Source organism: Mustela erminea, chromosome 16 (genome assembly GCF_009829155.1).
Source record: "Mustela erminea isolate mMusErm1 chromosome 16, mMusErm1.Pri, whole genome shotgun sequence".
NCBI classification, from domain to species: Eukaryota; Metazoa; Chordata; class Mammalia; order Carnivora; family Mustelidae; genus Mustela; species Mustela erminea.
In genome coordinates, this window is record NC_045629.1 from 4,920,566 (window position 1) to 4,941,117 (window position 20,552).

The 20,552-nt window shown below is 34.8% G+C and overlaps 1 protein-coding gene across 4 annotated transcripts in view; it reads right to left on the reverse strand.

Annotated features, from left to right (window-relative positions):
- Positions 1-2,514: 2,514 nt before the first annotated feature.
- The window catches only part of PXDNL (peroxidasin like), a 491,033-nt gene continuing 472,995 nt past the window's right edge, over positions 2,515-20,552 (reverse strand). For all 4 annotated transcript variants that reach the window (XM_032315673.1, XM_032315672.1, XM_032315671.1 and 1 more), the window contains 2 exons: positions 4,746-4,859; positions 2,515-4,044 (listed from right to left, as the gene is read on the reverse strand). In XM_032315673.1, coding sequence (XP_032171564.1) covers positions 3,913-4,044; positions 4,746-4,859 — 246 coding nt within the window. In that variant the 3' untranslated portion in view covers positions 2,515-3,912. The remainder of the gene's footprint in view (positions 4,045-4,745; positions 4,860-20,552) is intronic.

Below are 20,552 nucleotides of genomic sequence, written 5' to 3' on the forward strand. Positions count from 1 at the left end.
TTTAAGTCAGAGATCTTGTCTTAAATGATCTCCATTTATTCCTAGGAGCACCTGGGTGGTTCAGTCAGTTAAGCATCCAACACCTGATCTCAGTTCAGGTCTTGATCTACAGGGATGTGAGTTCAAGCCCTGCATTTGGTTTGATGCTGGGTGTGGAACCTACTTTTAAAAAAATTATCTTCATTTAATCATAATATTTCTAGAATAATTAACATACATGGAATTAAGAATATTCTCCAGAAAGAAAAAAAAAAACATTTTCCAGAGTCCATTAACCACAATATGGATAATGGATAGCTAGATATATGATGAATAAAAATTAGATAGTACATACCATTTCCAAAGATAGAAATGAAATTTAAAATTTTTTACATTGGATTATTCCCATGTACACAAATTCCAAATGTGCACCAATATTTGGGTGCAATATATGAGAAGATAATGTTATTTTAATTTTATTTACACATAATATATATTATATATAGATGTCTGTAATATTGTTATGCATATAATAAATAAATATATGTATATATGAGCCAGAGCCTTAGAGTTGAACAATTTTGTTAATAATTAAGTTTAAAGAATTTCTCCTCACTTATTTTACAAAGCATGTTTAGAATACAGAATAAGCTTCATAATTTCAGGAAATATTATACATTCTGTCTCTCTAGCTTATGTTTGAGATGCAAATTTAAACACTGATTCATTTCTGATGCTTAAAACAAAAGGTAGCAAACTATCTAGTACAAGGACTAAAAACAAAACATATGCGGTTATATTTAAGGTACAGATTTTAGCACTACTTGTATTTATTACACCACCCCCATTTTATATATTCATGGAGAACAAAAAAATTTTCCATTGTTTTCTACAAACTCTATCATGCCATTAAATGTTGAGGACACTCACCAAAATATGACTTTTAATAAAGCTTATCTTTCCTAAATTGGAAGATAGGATTTCTGTGTGAGCTATCCATGAACTCGATTTAACTTACTAATAAACTCTATTTTATTTGCAAAAGAAAATGCATTACACATGACATTGGGCAAGGGGTGTTTGTAGCAATTACAGTTCATAAGTCTATATTAAAATCATTTCACAATTAAAAAAACAAAATTTCCTTACCAAAATTCCCAAGAAATTTTCTTAAACAGGTAAACAAAAGCTCAGTTTTAAACATCGTTATTTGCCTCCTGTAAGCATTAAAGACTGTTTATCAGGTAAATGCTCTATTTCTAATCGCCAGTCTCAAATAAAAGCTGTCTATACCCCTTCAACTACATGTCATGTAGCTCTGCATGCAAAGTGGCCACTTATGTATAGAAGGTACACAGTATACATTAAAAAAAAAAAAAAAGAGCCCCTGAAAGAAAGGAGCTATTTTTCTACCTTTTCACACATCATACATCGTGTCTAAAAAACTTTGCTTTTCTTTAGCAGACAAAATCAGGGAAAGAGTTAGTCTAAGAATGCTTTCATCTTCATTATGTCTACCTCTTCATGGATACTGCCTTTGCCCAGATCAGAAAAGTGTCACATGTAAAAAACATTTAATTTTACCTGAAGCAGATTTCATAGCAGAAAATAATATATCAAATATTGTTAACAAATATATTTGGATTTTCAATGTTTTAAGCTTTGGAAAAAACAAATCACTAAGGAAGAAACATCATTAGTGCATAGAAAATGTATTGAAGAATACACACACACATAAACACACACATACAAAACTGGAAATAACATTTGCATTTGGACTGCAGAAATGGAATACAAAGGTTTCTATATCTTTAGGAAATACTTGAAATTTTTATTATGCACAATATTACTTTCAAAAATGAAACATTTTAAAAAGCACAAATTAATGAAATACAAATAAAATCAATAAAGCAGAAGGTAATCTGTATAATGATATTATAATCATATTTGTAAAGGTGAGTGAATTTTCAAATCGTCAATTGACAGGCAAGATTTCAAGTCCCCATGTTCCATTTTAAATAATAATTTGATTCTGTTATTTTGATAACTGCTTGTGTTTAATGAGCCAAAGATACTGACCAGGTGACATCCAAATTTAACATGTGGTCAGTGTATCATCATATGAGATATCATATAGGTCTTGCTTAAACTTAAGTAAAATGATCAAATGACAAATGAGTATGATGAGAAACCTGATCTATTACATGTGTTATTGTCATTTGCAGTATGTTTGCTGTAGGTTCAGAGGAACCAATTATACTTCCATGAGGTTTAGCTTCATTTCACTTTGTTGTGTTTTGAAAGGTTCCCAAATATCAAGCTTTGGGGACTTATTAAGTTTTGTCTTTAAAAATGAAATACAATTAGAAATTCTTTTGGACTTAAAAATGCATCAAACAGAGCTCAGTCATTAAGCATCTGCCTTTGGCTCCAGTCGTGATCCCAGAGTCCTGGGATCAACCCCGTGTCCGGCTCCCTGCTTGGTGGAGAGGGGGACCTGCTTCTCCCTCCCCACTTCACCTGCTTATCTTCCCTATGTGTCTCTCTGTGTCAAATGAGTAAGTAAAATCTTTAAAAAAAAAAAATTAAACATCAAACTTTTAGAGCTTATTGTTTTGTCCTTAAACTTTTTAGTAAAAAATTATTTTGAATCTTAGGAGGGAATCACCAATACATTTTTAAAATAATAACATTATTATCAAACTCTGAAAACATCTTTCCTCACTCATAATATTAAAACCATGAAAATATTTCCACTATAATGAATACTGCATTTTACATAATGCTTCTAAATATTGGGAGATTGTGCCCGGTGTTAAATGTTTATTTTGTAATTGGAAAACAGTAGTGTTATCACCCTGAGAGCCCCTTTGGGCAGGACACTACATGAAGTCTCTTCAAAGTCCTGCAACAAAGAATTTCTTAAAGAAATCTACCAAAAACTGCAAACAACCCCAAGTACTGTGGGTGCACCTTTTATGCACCTTTTAAAAAAAGAATTTACTAAGTGAAACCCACCTAATTTACTAAATACTCAATTCCGAATATAACTAACCTATTGTCTATTGGATTGTATTTTAAATGCTGTAAGAGAGTGCCAAAATTAGAAGAAACCTCGTAACAACACATTTTGTTTAAGTCAAAAGCATTTCCAATTCTTCTGATAGTAAATTCAGATTGTTCCTGGGAATTGCTCAGACTTGGTAAATTTCAATTTTGACATTTCACTAGTGATAATAATGACAAATGAGGGAAAGGCAGAAATTGAGCAAGGCTCCTTTGAAGGCTCTTTCCATCACAGTGTTTGTATTTTCCAGCCAAATGTAAAAATGGCAAACTCCACCAAATATACTTTCACTGAATTTTCCCTCATGCTCTAGAAGGTGGTGCCTACTAATGGTTCAGGTAAATACCTTTCTAGAAAAATCTAGGCATTTTTTTATGTTCTAGATGTGAGAGACGGAGTGGAGTGAGGAAAGCAGCATGGATTACATGAGCCAAAGTCATCACAGATCTTTCCAGATGTTTTCTCTGAATGTAAAACACATTCTGTCAAAACTCCTGGAGATCAGGATTTCTCAGAATTTTGAAATGAGAGATTTTTTTTCCACAATACTCAGATTTAAAAAAAAATATTGCATGATTATTTTTTTTAATTTCTATGTACAGTATATAAAACTGGTAGCTTACAACAAGAAATATTTCTCACAAGAAAGTAATCCTTATCCTCTTTTTGGACTTTAATTTTGCATTACTTCAAGGTGTGTTAGCAAATGAAAAGATCCAAGCCTTTATAGTATGCTGAAGGGTTAAATGAACTAATTTGTTTTTAATCAGTGTTTTCTATGCCAGGAGTGTGACTATAGGTTAAAAGTGCTTCACTGCCTTTTCCTGAGAAATTCCCCCATTCAGAGCTCAAGAGCAGTGAACTGATTAGTGTTTCTCTGGGGAATCAGCTGGCATTCCTGGGCCTCTGCAAACTGGACAGCAGGTTCCTTTCACCAATTCAAGACTCGGACATGGAGCTGGAGGACACGTCTCTACTACACAGGTGACCTGGCCACTCTGAAAAGCAACATTCAAAGATTATTCCCACGTTTCTTACAGTAAAATTACCTTTTTAAAAATTTCTTATAATATGTAATCTGAGTGGTTATCTCAGTATAATAAAAATTACCCATGATATGAGCCTATTTATACATGTAGTTCCTATTAATGCTTTTTTATACATTTGCATGAAAAAAGACTGGAAGTAGTGGCTTATAAAATGTTACCTCCCCAACCAGAGGGCATGGGGTGTGGAGAGAGGTAGGAGCAATTGGTATCAGCTATGTTCAAAGAACAAACTAAATAAGCTTTTTTTCTTTTGCTGGGTACTATGATAGTGTTTTTTAATATTTACCTAATGCTTTCAGGCAACATTTGTAGTGAGCTTGACTAGAGAATAAGGAGTTGAATTCAAGCCTCATTTCTGCCTTTATTTGTGTGATCTTGGGCAATGCTCAGTAAATGTCCTGAGTGTCAGCTCTCTCAATTATTAGTGAAAATGTGAAAAGCCCATGTCGTATTTAGTGAGCGTTCATGAAATAGTGGCATATTTACATCGATAATCAAAAAGCTCAAAATCTCGTATCAAAACCTTGACTTTAAAAATATGCCTAGAATTTTTTCACAAAAAGAACACATTTTTCTCTTTTGAATTTTTCAGGTATGTCTCAACTGGCAGGCTAGCAGAAGTAAAACAGGAGGCAGAAGTTGGCCCATACCTTACACATACAGCTAATGCAGTCTTCTTTCATCCAGTGCTCACTGTCTTTTCTTCGAATCCCTTTATCATCTGTGCATCCCGCCTGCCTGAGGCGTGCCTCCAGCTTGTTTATCTAAAAGAGGAGGTGAAGGAAAGGAAAGTGGGAATTGAAATCGTACCAACAAAGCAGATAACTAACACAGTTTGATGAAATGCTCTCTGTTCTGTAAGTATACACCTACGGCAAAAGAAACTTCAAAGCCAACATAATTTTTCTTAACATTATTTTTTACCCCAAACTTAATTAATCCAAGTCATCTGGTGTCTAAGCTAATAAATAGTTCCTTATATGTTACAAAATATTGAGTATGGGTCTAATATCTGAAACAGGTAAGTTTTAAAAGGATGGAATTAAAATCAAATAAGTAGAATTACACATTTTTAAAATCTTATAACATATATTAATATTAATTCAACAAATCAATATTTTACTTAATTTTGTACTTAGGTTATCATAAACAGCATTCCCTAAACAAATGTTTATTAGACTTCAAAGTAAACAATCCAGGGTGTCAAGAAGCTTAGACTTAGTGGTATGACAGATCAATAAATCACAGTGCTAAGCCAATTAGATAGTGACAGTATATCAAAAGCAGAAGAAAAGCAGAAGATAAGCTTCTCTCAGTTCTGCCTCAGGAAGAAAGGGAGGCCTCACATGGGAAAAAGCATTTGAGCTGTTCGCAGACATGAGAAAATCATTAGGAAAAACAACAAGCAGGGAAAAGGCATTTCAGACAAAAGGGGAAAAGTTTGGCCAAAGCATGAGCACCACAAACAGGTCAGTATCTCAGGAGCATAAACTGCTGGGGAAGGTAAAAGTCACAGGGGGAGTGCTTGTGGGAATCAAAGCAGCAAAGAAAATTAGGACCTTGACAGTCCTATAAATTCATTTAGATATTATAATTTCTAGACAATGGAGAAAAAATGCAGTCATCACATAATGGGAATATGCAGACAGACTATTGAAAGAAGAGAAACTTCAAGAAGATTCACATTGGCTCACCTGAGAAAGGAAGAAGCGAGAGTCAAGAAAAGCCTTTGAGCAGGTAGAGGTGTTTGGTTGGTTTGGGGGTAGGGAAAGAAAAAAAGAATGCAAGACGATTGCAAAGTTCCAGGTTCATAAGGTGCATGAAGGATGGTGACGTTCACCAAGATATATTCTAGAGGATGCATTACAAAAAATAATGATCCATGGAGAAATTAAAGATACTGAATTGAGAGGAATTTTAGAAGGGATGAAAATAATGCAGTTTTACAAAAGAAGAGGCTAAATCCAAGAGCATTAAATGACTCGTGAATGTTGCAGCTGCAATGCTATGGGCTGAACTGTATCTCCTGAAAATCATATGTTGACACTCCAACCTCCAATACCTGAGAATGTGACTGTGTTTAGAGATAAAGTCCTTAAAGAAGTAATTATTTAAAATGTGATCCCTGGGGCACCTGGGTGGCTCAGTGGGTTAAAGCCTCTGCCTTCAGTTCAGGTCATGATATCAGGGTCCTGGGATCGAGCCCCACATTGGGCTCTCTGCTCATCAGGAAGCCTGCTTTCCGCCCCCCTCTGCCTGCCTCTCTGCCTCTTTGTGCTCTCTGTCAAATAAATAAATAAAATCTTTAAAAAAAAATCAATAAAATGTGATCACTGAGATGGGACCTAATCCAGTGGGACTGGCGTCCTTATGAGAAGTGGAGATTAGAGTCCAGACACTGGGAAGTCTGGGTGAAGATACAAACCAAGGAGAGAGACCTCAGAAGAATCCAACCCTGTCAACACCTTGATCTGGGAATTCCAGCCTCCAGAACTATGAGAAATTAATTTCTGTTGTAAAGCAGATACCACCTAGCCTGGTATTTGTTATGGCTGTGCTAGCAAACTGATACATGCTTCATTAGGGCTAGATCCCATATTTTCAAAAGAACTTTCTAGTGTATATCTAAGAATCATTATGCTTTTATCTTCTAGTGAATGTTCCTTTCAGATTCTCTGAACTCTGTTATTTGGTTGGAAATGATAAAATAATTTCAAATACTTGACCATGATTATTTGTATGTCACAGAAATTACTGTGCCCAAGAATAATTTGGAGACAAACAGTAGACCAGACTGGATGACTTAAAGACCATAAAAGCAATGATTTATTTTTAAATGGTTACTGAACACATGCTGTTTGTCAGCTAGTCCTAAGGGAGACTACAATGATAAATACTCCTGGGTTTCTATTCTTAGGGAGACTGCAGTGTGGTAGGGGAGAATGAATTTCTGCAAAAATAAATATGATACAAGCCCAGATGTTGTATGCTATAAGAGTATATACACAATGATACAGAATTTCAAGGGAAAATAATAATTTTTAGATAAATGGAGTAGAAAAGGGAATAATCAGGGAAGAATTTACAATTTAAATAGCACTTGTGCTAGGCCTTGAATAAAGATGGCATTTGGTCATGGTAGTTTTGGTAGTACATTTCAGCTGGAAGGGAAGTGTGTAAAGGAAGTTAATAAAAGGGGAGGGTAAACAGTGAGTATGAAAGTTTGGAAAAAACGAGGGGTGCCTGGGTGACTTAGTCGGTTAAGCATCTGCCTTCAGCTCAGGTCATGATCCCAGGGTCCTGGGCTGGAGCCCCATGTCAAGCTTCCTGCTTGGGGAGAGCCTGCTTCTCTCTCTCCTGTTCCCCCTGCTTATGCTCTCTCTCTCTCTCTCTGTGTGTGTTTCTGTGTCAAATAAATAAAATGTTAAAAAAAAAAAAAGGAACATAGAAAACATGAAAAATGTTATTTGGAAATTAGATAAAAAGATGGGTTAGGAGTACATTTTCCAGAGCCAAAAATACCAATGAACTTGGAATTCACTAAGGAAACAAAATATTGAGGTAAAAATTAATTAGTTGATTAATTAATAAAATTTGTTGTACAAAATATTTTGCTACGTTTGTGTTGAAGTAGGACAGTAGGATGGGCCTTTGAGGATAATTTAGTATTACAGTGCCTACACTTCAGAAGTGACATCCATTGTTCATTAATTTATTCACTACCCAATAGGATTCATAAATATCCAATATATGTCAGCTAAACATTGATGAATTAAAAGACTAAATCTCTGGCTTTATGTAAGTAGTGATAATGGATACAATGATAGGATAAATTAAAAATTATGGTGGAGGCAGGAATGATAGTGTTTTATAATGACTAGGTGTGGACCGAGTTAGTCATTACCTGAGCAGGGTCATGGGTGTGATAAATGAAAATCGTAAAATTCTGTAGACATATTAGTGATTATGGTCTAGAAGACTAAGATTAAAAAACACTTTTGTTTCTAAAAATACTGAGAACATGTAAAACATTACTAAAGATGAGTAAGTTCCAAAAAATAAAAAAGAATAGACGCAATTCTAAGATACAGAAAAGATAAGGTGGTAACTTCTGTCCTCAAGGAGAAAAGTAAAGAAAAGCAAAACAGACAAATGATAGCAGCACATCTATTTTAAACTTTGGGCACTTAGAGCAATAATATATAACAATTAAGGGAAATAGTCTGAAAACTGTCTATGTATCATAAATGTAAGAGATATAATGCATGATGAAATTTTGTTCTGGAATTAATCTGAGTCAAGAATAAGAGGCACTTTGGTGCGGAGTCAGAAAATATGCTGGACCATAACTTTCCTTTCCCTATTTCTCCATGCACTTATTGCTAATATACAGAAATACAATTTATTTTTGTATGTTTATCTTATGTATCTTCTATCTTGTGACCTTGATGAAATTGCTTATTAATTCTAAGAGTTGTCTGGTAGATTCTCTGCAATTTTCTGAGAGGTAACTATATCACCTGAAAATATTTTTCTTTCTTCCTTTGCAATCTGTAAACATTTTCCTTTTCTTGTCTATTGCACTAGGAAGAACTTCCAGCACTCTGTTTAATAAGAATAGTAAGAATGGACATCCTTGCTTTATTGGCAATAATAGGAGGAAAGCATTCAGCCATTCACCATTTAAGCCTATTAATACAGCAGGTAACATTAATTAATTGATTTTGGAGCATTAAACTGGCCTTGAATTCTCAAGTAAACCCCACTTAATTATGTTGTACAATTTTTTAATGTATTGCTATATTATCTCTGCAAATATTTTGTTAAAAGTTGCTGCATCCATACTCATGAGGGATAATTGGTATGTGATTTTCTTCTTTTGCACTGTCTATGTCTAGTTTGGGTATCAGATTAATACTATCTTCAAAAATGAATTGAAAGTATTCTCTCCTCTGCTATTACTGGAAAATTTCTGTAAATTTTTCTTTTAAATATTTGATAGACTTCTGAACATTTGAAGCCAACTTCACATGGGGATTTGGGGAGGAGATTTTTTTAACTAATAATTCAATTTCCTTGGCAGCTTTAAAGCTATTCAAATGATCTATTTCATATTGGGTGAATCATGATAGTTTGTGTTTTTTAAGGAGTTAGATCTAAGTTGTCAAATTTAGGTCTGAAGAACTTTCCTTCTTTCTTTCTGCCATGAGTTGATTTAGTTGTTGCTTTTCCAGGTTCTTAAGGTAGAAACTTAGATTAATTTTTTAAAAGATTTTTATTTATTTATTTGACAGACAGAGATCACAAGTTGCAGAGAGGCAGGTGTTGGGGGTGGTTGTGGGAAGCAGGCTCCCTGTTGAGCAAAGAGCCTGACTCTGGGCTCAATCCCAAGACCCTGAAATCATGACCTGAGCCAAAGGCAGAGGCTTAAACCACTGAGCCACCCAGGCACCACTAGATTATTGATCTGAAAGACATACCCTCTTTTCTACTGTATGTATTAGGGGCTCTAAATTTCCCTCTCTGTGCTACTTTATGCTAATTTATTCTTCATTTTCATGTTTCATTTCAGTTTGATGTATTTTTTTATTCCCCTTGAGACTTCCTATTTAACTTGTCAACTCTTCAAAAGTGCGTTATTTCCTTTCCAAATATTTAGTCATTGTCCTTTTGTCTTTCTCATTTCTAGTTTTGTTATGTTGGGTTCAAAAGGCATGCTCTGTATAACTTGAATTCTTTTAAATTTATTAAGGTTTCTCTTATGACTCAGAATAAAATCTATCTTGGTACTAGAAGTAGGCACTTGAATAGAGGGAGTATTCTGTTATAGTTAGATTGAATGTGCTATATAAATGTCAGTTAGATCCTATTGTTTGAAGTCATTTTTACATTCTTCAAATCTTGATGACTTCTCTTTTTAGCTATTCTCTATACTGTTGAGATAGGGTTGTTGAAGTTTTAACTAAATAGTTTTGACTATTTCTCTTTTCAGTTTTATTAGTTTTTGCTTCATATATTTCAAATACTTTGCAGTTCTCTTGGTTACTGCATGTATATTTAAGATTTGTCTTCTTTGTGATTGGTTCTTTCAGCATTGTATAATTGTCCTTGGTAATACTTCCTCTGAAATCTATTTTATCCAAAATGAACTTAGCCACTCTTGCTTTAATTTAATTAATGTTGCATAATATATATTTTTTCACCATTTCACTTTCAACCTTCTTATATTGTTATTTTTGAAATCAGTTTCTTGTAGACAGGTTAAAGATAGGTTATGCTTTTTTAAATAGTTTATTAATATCTGTCTTTTATTTGGTATTGTTTAGAACATTTACACTTAATATGCTTATTGATATGTTAGAGCTTAAATATATCAATTTCTTCTTTGTTTACCATTTGTTCTGTTCTTCACTTTTCTGTGTTCTATTTCTTGATTTTCTGATGGTTGCATTAAAATCCCTGTCACATAATTATAATATCTCTGTCACTTTAGTGTTGGAATTCACTGTCTTTTTTTTTTTAACTCCATTTGAGATCTTTCTGCTTCTTGGCATAGTGAAAATTTCTCTGTTGAAATGTGGACATGTTGAGTATTATGGTATGACTTTGGATGTAATTTAAACCTTATGTTGTAGGTGTTTTCTTCAAACTGCTCTAGCAGAAGAAGGAGGGTAACACTGTTGCTGCCATGTGGAAGAAGGAGTCTGTGTCCCTCACTTGTCCTATATTGATGCCCAAGGGAAATCTCTTCATTAATCCTATACAGAGCTAAAAGTCCTTGTTCCCTATTGAGCCTCCATTTACTACCTCGGAGAAAGTAGGTACATATTTTACTGTTCTGCACATGGCCTCCACTGACCACGGGGTGGAGAGGGGAAACGGAGATCTCATTACCAGTGGGAAGTAGTGGAAGTCCTAACTTTCCAATGGACCCCTCTGACATCACCCTAGAGGGGAGGGAGAGGGGTGCTTCATTATTTTGGGGTCAAAGTGGAAGTCAAAGCTCTCCACAGTGACTGTAATCATTTAAAAGAGATGAGAATCCTGGTTTCCTGTTTGGCCTTTTATGGCAGTAGCCTCATAGGGGAGTTATGTTTCCTAATCATAGGCTAGAGTAGATGGACGTCTGGGCTCCTCATTCAGTGTTTGCTAGCATTGTGGTTGTGGGGCCAATGCTTTGTCTGTGTTTTTTGGCTGAGGTAGGATGGTTATTGTCTAAAAGTTTTCCCTAACACTAGGCTGTCTGTTTCCTAGTCTTTGCCTAGAGAGAGTAAGGTTTCACTCAGCCTTTTTTTCCTCTCTACCTATTGTCATTTCAGAGTTGCCAAGCTAGCTACTTAGCTCCAAACTGGGTTGCTGAGAAAAAATCAAAAATACCTAAAACCAGGAAACAACATGTTATTTCTTGAGCCCCAAGGTCACTGGCCAGTATACTTCTTTCTTCTCTTCACCATTCTGAGTCTTCTTATGTTTGTTTATATGCGATGTTTAAGGTTTTTAGTGTATGTTACAAGGAATAGGCAAAAGCACATTTACTTTATTTTTCAGAAATAAAACGTTTATCTTACATAATCATGTAAAATTTTGACTTAAATGACCCCAAAATTATTGTTCTATATAATTTATTAACTTGCTCTGCAAAGTTAATAATTTAATCAAAAGCTTAGCCATACCATATCACTGCAATCTCCCCAAAGTAGCTGCTTAGTCAGAGTAGACAATATTGATAATAATATTCTCATTGTTCAGCTGCACACTGGTAGGATCCTTACTTACATGCATTGAATGGTGACCCCCAAAATTTGTAACTCAATGCCCTAACCCCCAGTACCTCACAATGTGATATTACTTGGAAATAGGGACAACGCAAATGTAATTAGTTAAGATGAAGTCATGCCAGAGTAGGCTGGGCTCCTATTTCTATATGAATGGTATCCTCATAAAACGGGTGAAATTTAGACACAGACAGACAAATAGGGAAAATACCATGTCAATATGAAGGTAGAGATTTATAAGACAAAGAATGCCAATGGTTGCCAGCAAACCTCCAGAGATAAGAGAAACACATAGAACAAATTCTCCCTTATCACCCTCAGAAGGAATCAACCCTGCTAACATCTTTATCATGGACTTTCAGCCTCCAGAATTCTAAGTCAATACATTTCTCTTGTTTAACATGTCCAGTTGTGATTTTGTTATAGCAGCCCTAGCAGACTAATGCAGGTCTCATTAGAGACTTTCCAGATACAATCTTTTATAGTTTTATTTTTCTTTTAAGTAAAAGAGAGATTCTGGAGATTTGAATTCATAAATCTTGTTTTATTTGGGAATATCTAACACTTAGGAATATCTAACACCTAAAGATACCTTAGAGATCAAATCAGAAAAGTAAATGACCTAAGAACTTAAAATTTTTGCAAAATTCATCCAGATAGAAAGTATGTCCTTTAAAAAGTAGTATTACATTTTATAGAAATAAAATAGAAATTATTTTTAGTCTAAAATTCACTAAACACAAAGTATTGAAATCCTAAAGTATTTACTAGAATATTTAACTTAATTTAGACCAGTCCTATTAAGTAGCCATTATTCCTAAAGCCCACTTATTTTGTCATCCAAGTTTCCCACACTGGAAGGGGCTTGTGACAGATTGCATTATTTTGTTCACAAAAGTCAACAGTCCTCTATAGTGGGCCTTTCTCCATGGACACTTTTGTGGTCACTCTCTCTGGGAGGAGTATTACTATCTCCCAGTGACATCAGGTTTTGTTCTATAACACCCTGGTCAATGGCACATGAGCAGAGCTAATGTGGGTCATACTAAGGAAAAATCTTTAAACACCAGTCCCAACAATGATCTTTTTCTTCTACCACAAGAGAAGTATTTTCTAGACAGTGATGTTCCTATAGTTTGGGTCTGGAAATTTAAAATCTATGAAGCAGAAACATAGCTGAGTCCCAAAGAGCAGGAAATATTCATCAAGATCTAGGACATCCTGGACCATAAAGCAATGTTAAACAATGATAAAAGAATAGATACCATACAAAGTGCACTTTTAGATTACTGTGGAATTAAACTAAAAGTCAATAACAGAAATATTTGAGAATTAGGAAACAATTCAAATGATCTATGGATCAAAGGAAGAGAAATAAAAAAGAAATGCATACTTTTAAATAAATGGAAATGAAGATATAACATCAAAATTTGGTAGGAGCAGTAGAAGAATGCTTAAAGAAAAATTCACGGAATCAAATCCATATATTGTAAATGAATAAAGATATGAAATCAGTATTGGTAATTTGTGTATTCTTTCTTTTTACCCTGGTTAGTGTCATTAGAGACTTATGAATCTTATTGTTTTTTTAAAAATCAGTTTTTGTTTTCATTGATGTTTCTTCTTATTTTTCTATATTCAATTTTACTGATTTCTGCTCTAAATGTCTGATGTCCTTCCTTCATCGTATTTTAGTTTTAATTTTGTTGCTATATTTGTCTTAGTTTCTTATTTTTCTAGTTTTGAATGAACTAATTCTAGTTTCCAGTAAACTCTAGTTTCTAGAGAAAAGCACATGAAAAAAAAAATACATGAAAGTTATAACAGAGAACTATAAAACTGAATACGAGGAAACAATAGAAAATGAAAACAAAGCTAATTATTTAAGAAATCAATAATATTCATAAATCTCTAGTGAAACTAAGAAAACATAGAAAATACACAAATTGCCAACATCATAAATAAAATCATCACAACTAACCCCATGAACATCAGAAGGACAAAAAAATTAATAATATAAACTACTCTGGGCCAAAGATTTCATAACTTAGATGGAATAGATCAATTCCTTTAAAGACATAAATTATCAAAAGTCACATAAGAAAAAAAAAAAGTCACATAAGAGAGAGATATCCTGAACAGCCTTGTATCTATTAAAAAATTAAATCAACTTAAAAACCTTCCAAAAAAGAAAGCACAAGGCTCAGATGGGTTCACTGGTGCTTTACACCTTGAGAAAAAGTAAAAGCAACACTCCACAACCTCTTCTAGAAAACAGAAGCAAATAGAAAACTTAAAGCCAAAACCAGGTTAAGAAATTATGAGAAAGGAAAACTACTGAATAATACCTCTCATGCATGTAGATGTAGATAGAAGTGGATTTAATCTAACAATGTATAACAACAACTACATACCATAACCCAGTGTGATTTATTCCTGGTATACAAGACTTGTTTAATATTCAAAATCAATTAGTGGAATCTATGATATCAACAGGTTAAAAAGAAATCATAGTTCATAATATCAATAACAAAAAAAAAATCTGACAAAATCCAACACTCACCCATGATAAAAAACTCTCAATATCTAGAAACGGAATTTCCACAAGTTGATAAAAAAAATCTACAACATATTTAATGATGAGAGGCAGGGTGCTTCCCCCATAAGACTGGGAACTTTTATTTTCTCAGTATTATTCAAATTTTTAGTCCTAGCTAATGCTATAAGACAATAAAGAAATAAGTAAGTGGTACATAGACATAAGATACAAAATTGCCTTTATTCGCCAATGACACAATTGTCTATGTTGAAAAACCCAAAGAAGCTATAAAACTCTCCTTTAAATGTTTTTAGTATATTCACAAAGTTGTACAATCATTACTACAATCAAATTTTGAAACATTGCATCACCTCAAAAAGAAACCCTATATGCATTAGCAGTCAAGTTCCATTTCGTATTCCACTCCCCCAGGCTTAAACAACAACTAGTCTACTTTCAATTTCTGTAGATTTGTTTACTTTGGATAGTTTCTGTATCCTTGTGGTATGCGGTATTTTCTGACAGGTCTGTTTCAACTAGCATAATGTTTTTAAGGCTCTCCCATGTTGTTGCATGTATCTATGCTTGATTCCTTTCTATGGCCAAATAATGTTCCATTGCATTAAACCACCTTTTGTTTTATCAATTGATAAATATTTGGGTTGTCACCACTTTTTGGCTATTTTGAATAACACTACTGTGAATATTAATATAGCAACTCACATGTGGGTCTGTTTTCATTTCTCATAGGTATATACCTAGGACAGGCTGAGAATTTTCCAAAATCCTCATGTTCTGGTTGGTTTTTGCTTAATATTTCTTTTCACAAGTTCTCTTTTTCCTCTTACATTTTATCATAAGCAGCAAGGTTAAATTAGAATACACATTGAACACTTTGCTTAGAAATCGCCTCAGTGGGGGTAGGAGTCAAGATGGCAGAGAAGCAGCAGGCTGAGACTACATCAGGTAGCAGGAGATCAGCTAGATAGCTTATCAATCCATTGCAAAAATACCTACAAATCCAACAGCAGACTGAAGAGAAGAGCAGCAATTCTAGAAACAGAAAATCGACCACTTTCTGAAAGGTAGGACAGCAGAGAAGTGAATCCAAAGTGACAGGAAGATAGACCGCAGAGGAAAGGGCTGGCTCCCGGCAAGCGGCGAGCAACAGAGCACAAAATCAGGACTTTTAAAAGTCTGCTCCAGTGATGGATATCACTCCAGAGGCTAAACTGCAGTGAAGCCCACACGGGGTCAACGTGGCCCCAGGTCCCGCAGGGTCACAGAAGTATCGGGGGTGTCTGAGTGTCACAGAGCTCGCAGGTACTAGAGCAGGGAAGCCAGCTATGGAGACTAAGCCAAGGAGTGAGCTCTCAGCTCGGGGTTACCTTGAACCTGTCACAGGCTGGGTGAGCCCGGAGTGCGGCCGGAGGCCAGGGAAACGGGACTGACTGAGTGCTTTTCTCTGAGGGCGCACTGAGGAGTGGGATCCCGGGCTATCAGCTCCTACCAGGACAGAGATTGGGAGGCCGCCATTTTCATTCCCATCCTCCAGAACTCTACGGAAAGCGTTCAGGGAACAAAAGCTCCTGCAAGCGAACACCAGCGAATTACTTAGCCTGGCCCCTGGTAAGGGCAGTGCAATTCTGCCTTGGGCAAAGATACTTGAGAATCACTACAACAGGCCCCTCCCCCAGAAGATCAGCAAGAAATCCAGACAGGACCAAGTTCACTTACCAAGGAGAACAGCGGAATTCCAGAGGAAGAGAAAGCAAAGCATGCAATTCATGGCTTTCACCCCATAATTCTTTATTCTTGCATGTAATTTAATTTTTTTAATTTTATTTTTTTTCTTCTGCTGATATTTTTTAAACTTTTACCCTCTCCTCTTTTAACTTTTTTAAGCTAGTTTATCTTAACAATACCTTTCATAAAAAAAAATACTACTAATCTTTTTTGAACCTTCATTATTATAGTCATATTTTATCCTTCATTGTATCTAAATTTTTTTTTTGTATACACATAGGGCTTTTTTCTTCTAAAAAATTTGGGTTACAACTTCTAATACATCAAAATATACCCCAAATCTAGCTCTGGGCTTGTTCTTTTGCTCTCCAGCCCAAGCAAAATCTCTCCAATTTCTTTTTATTTATTCTCCCAACAAACTTATTTTATCAACTCCTTTTTTAGAAATTAAAAAAAAATTTTCATCTTTATAGGCATACTCTACCCCTTCATTGTGTTTACCCTTATATATGTTTTTCATTCTTTAAGATTTTGGGAGGTAGTTTCTTCTAAGAGACCAAAACACACCCAAAATTAAGTGGGTGATCCTATTCTAATATATATATTTTTTCTTTTTTATATTTTTAAATTTTGTTTTATTTTTTTAATTATTTTATATATTTAAATATTTAAAATATTTTATATTTTTAATTATTTTTCCTGAACTTATTTTTATCCTCTTTCTACCTTCCCCCCCATGATTTGGGGTCTCTTCTGATTTGGTTAAAGCTCATTTCCCTGGGGTCTTTGCCACACTTTTAGCATCTTATTTGCTCCTTCATCTATTCTTATCTGGACAAAATAACAAGGCGGAAAACTCACCACAAAAAACAGAACAAGAGGCAATACCGAAGGCTGGGGACCTAATCAATATGGACATTGGTAATATGTCAGATATAGAGTTCAGAATGATGATTCTTAAGGTTTTAGCTGGGCTCAAAAAAGGCATGGAAGATATTAGAGAAACCCTCTTTGGAGAGATAAAAGCCCTTTCTGGAGAAATAAAAGAACTAAAATATAACCAAGTAAGTTGAAATTAAAAAAGCTATTAATGAGGTGCAATTAAAAATGGAGGCTCTTACTGCTAGGATAAATGAGGCAGAAGAAAGAATTAGTGACATAGAAGGCCAAATGACAGAGAATAAAGAAGTTGAGCAAAAGAGAGACAAACAAATACTGGACCACAAGGGGAGAATTTGAGAGATAAGTGACACCATAAGATGAAACAACATTAGAATAATTGGGATTCCAGAAGAAGAAGAAAGAGAGAGGGGAGCAGAAGGTATATTAGAGAGAATTATTGGAGAGAATTTCCCTAATATGGCAAAGGAAACAAGCATCAAAATCCAGGAGATACAGAGAACCCCCCTCAAAATAAATAAGAATAGGTCCACACCTTGTCATCTAACAGTAAAATTTATAAGTCTTATCAACAAAGAGAAAATCCTAAAAGCAGCCCAGGAAAAGAAGTCTGTAACATACAATGGTAAAAATATTAGATTGGCAGTGGACTTATCCACAGAGACCTGGCAGACCAGAAAGAACTGGTATGATATATTCAGAGCACTAAATGAGAAAAATATGCAGCCAAGAATACTATATCCAGCTAGTCTATCATTGAAAATAGAAGGAGAGATAAAAAGCTTCCAGGACAAACAAAAACTGAAAAAATTTGCAAACACCAAACCAGCTCTACAGAAAATATTGAAAGGGGTCCTCTAAGCAAAGAGAGACCCTAAAAGTAGTAGATCAGAAAGGAACAGACAATATACAGTAACAGTCACCTTACAGGCAATACAATGGCACTAAATTCATATCTCTCAATAGTTACCCTGAATGTTAGTGGGCTAAATGCCCCAATCAAAAGACACAGGGTATCAGAATGGATTAAAAAAAAGAATCGATGTGTTGCCTACAAGAAACTCATTTTAGACCCAAGACACCTCCAGATTTAAAGTGAGGGGGTGGAAAACAATTTACCAAGCTAACAGACATCAGAAGAAGGCTGGGGTGGCAATCCTTATATCAGATCAATTAGATTTTAAGCCAAAGACTATAATAAGAGATGAGGAAGGACACTATATCATATTCAAAGGGTCTGTACAACAAGAAGATCTAACAATTTTAAATATCTATGCCCCTAACATGGGAGCAGCCAACTATATAAACCAGTTAATAACAAAATCAAAGAAACACATCAATAATAATACAATAATAGTAGGGGACTTTAACACTACCCTCACTGAAATGGACAGATCATCCAAGCAAAAGATCAACAAGGAAATTAAGGCCTTAAATGGCACACTGGACCAGATGGACATCACAGATATATTCAGAACATTTCATCCCAAAGCAACAGAATACACATCCTTCTCTAGTGCACATGGAGCATTCTCCAGAATAGATCACACCCTGGGTCACAAATCAGGTCTCAACAAGAATCAAAAGATTGGGATCATTCTCTGCATATTTTCAGACCACAATGCTCTGAAGCTAGAACTCAATCACAAGAGGAAATTTGGAAAGAACCCAAGTACATGGAGACTAAACAGCATGCTTATAAAGGATGAAAGGGTCAACCAAGAAATTAAAGAAGAATTGAAGAAATTCATGGAAACAAATAATAAAAACACAAAGTTCAAAATCTGTGGGACACAACAAAGGCAGTCCTGTGAGGAAAATATATAGTGGTATAAGCCTTTCTCAAGAAACAAGGAAGGTCTCAAATACACAACCTAACCCTACACCTAAAGGAGCTACAGAAAGAACAACAAAGAAAGCCTCAACTCAGCAGGAGAAGAGAAATCATAAAGATCAGAGCAGAAATCAATGAAATAGAAACCAAAACCAAACAAAAAAAAAAACAACAAAAAACCAAAACAATAGAAAAAATCAATGAAACTAGGAGCTGGTTCATTGAAAGAATTAATAAGATTGATAAACCCCTTATCAAAAAGAAAAGAGAAAGGACCCAAATAAATAAAATTATGAATGAAAGAGGAGAGATCACAACCAACACCAAAGAAATACAATTATAAGAACATATTATGAACAACTCTATGACAACAAATTTGGCAATCTGGAAGAAATGGATGCATTTATAGAGACATATAAAGTACCACAACTAAACCAGGAAGAAATAGAAAACCTGAACATACCTATAACCAGTGTGGAGATTGAAACAGTCACCAAAAATCTCCAAACAAACAAAAGCCCAGGGCTAGACGGTTTCCAAGGGGAATTCTACCAAACATTTAAAGAAGAACTATTACCTATTCTCCTGAAACTGTTCCAAAAAATAGAAATGGAAGGAAAACTTCCAAACTCATTCTATGAGGCCAGCATCACCCTGATCCCAAAACCAGACAAGGATCCCATCAAAAAAGAGAGCTATAGACCAATATCCTTGATGAACACAGATGCGAAAATTCTCACCAAAATACTAGCCAATAGGATTCAACAGTACATTAAAAGGATTACTCACCACGACCAAGTGGGATTTATTCCAGGGCTGCAAGGTTGGTTCAACATCCGCAAATCAGTCAATGTGATACAACACATCAATAAAAGAAAGAACAAGAACCATATGATACTCTCAATAGATGCTGAAAAAGCATTTGACAAAGTAAAACATCCCTTCCTGATCAAAACTCTTCAAAGTGTAGGGACAGAGAACACATATCTCAATATTATCAAAGCCATCTATGAAAAACTCACCTCAAATATCATTCTCAATGGACAAAAACTGAAAGCTTTTCCACTAAGGTCAGGAACATGGCAGGGACGTCCATTATCACCACTGCTATTCAACAAAGTATTAGAAGTCCTAGCCTCAGCAATCAGACAGCAAAAAGAAATTAAAGGCATCCAAATTGGAAAAGAAGAAGTCAAACTATCACTCTTTGCAGATGATATGATACTATATGTGGAAAACGCAAAGGCTCCACTCTAAAACTGCTAGAACTTATACAGGAATTCAGTAAAGTGTCAGGATATAAAATCAATGCACAAAAATCAGTTGCATTTGTCTACAACAACAACAAGACAGAAGAAAGAGAAATTAAGGATGCAATACCATTTACATTTGCACCCCAAACCATAAGACACTTAGGAATAAACCTAACCAAAGAGGCAAAGAATCTATACTTAGAAAACTATAAAGTACTCATGAAAGAAATTGAGGAAGACACAAGGAAATGGAAAAATGTTCCAGGCTCCTGGATTGGAAGAATAAATATTGTGAAAATGTCTATGCTACCTAAAGCAATCTACACATTTAATGCAATCCCTATCAAAATCCCACCCAGTTTTCTCAAAGAAATGGAACAAATAATCCTAAAATTTATATGGAACCAGAA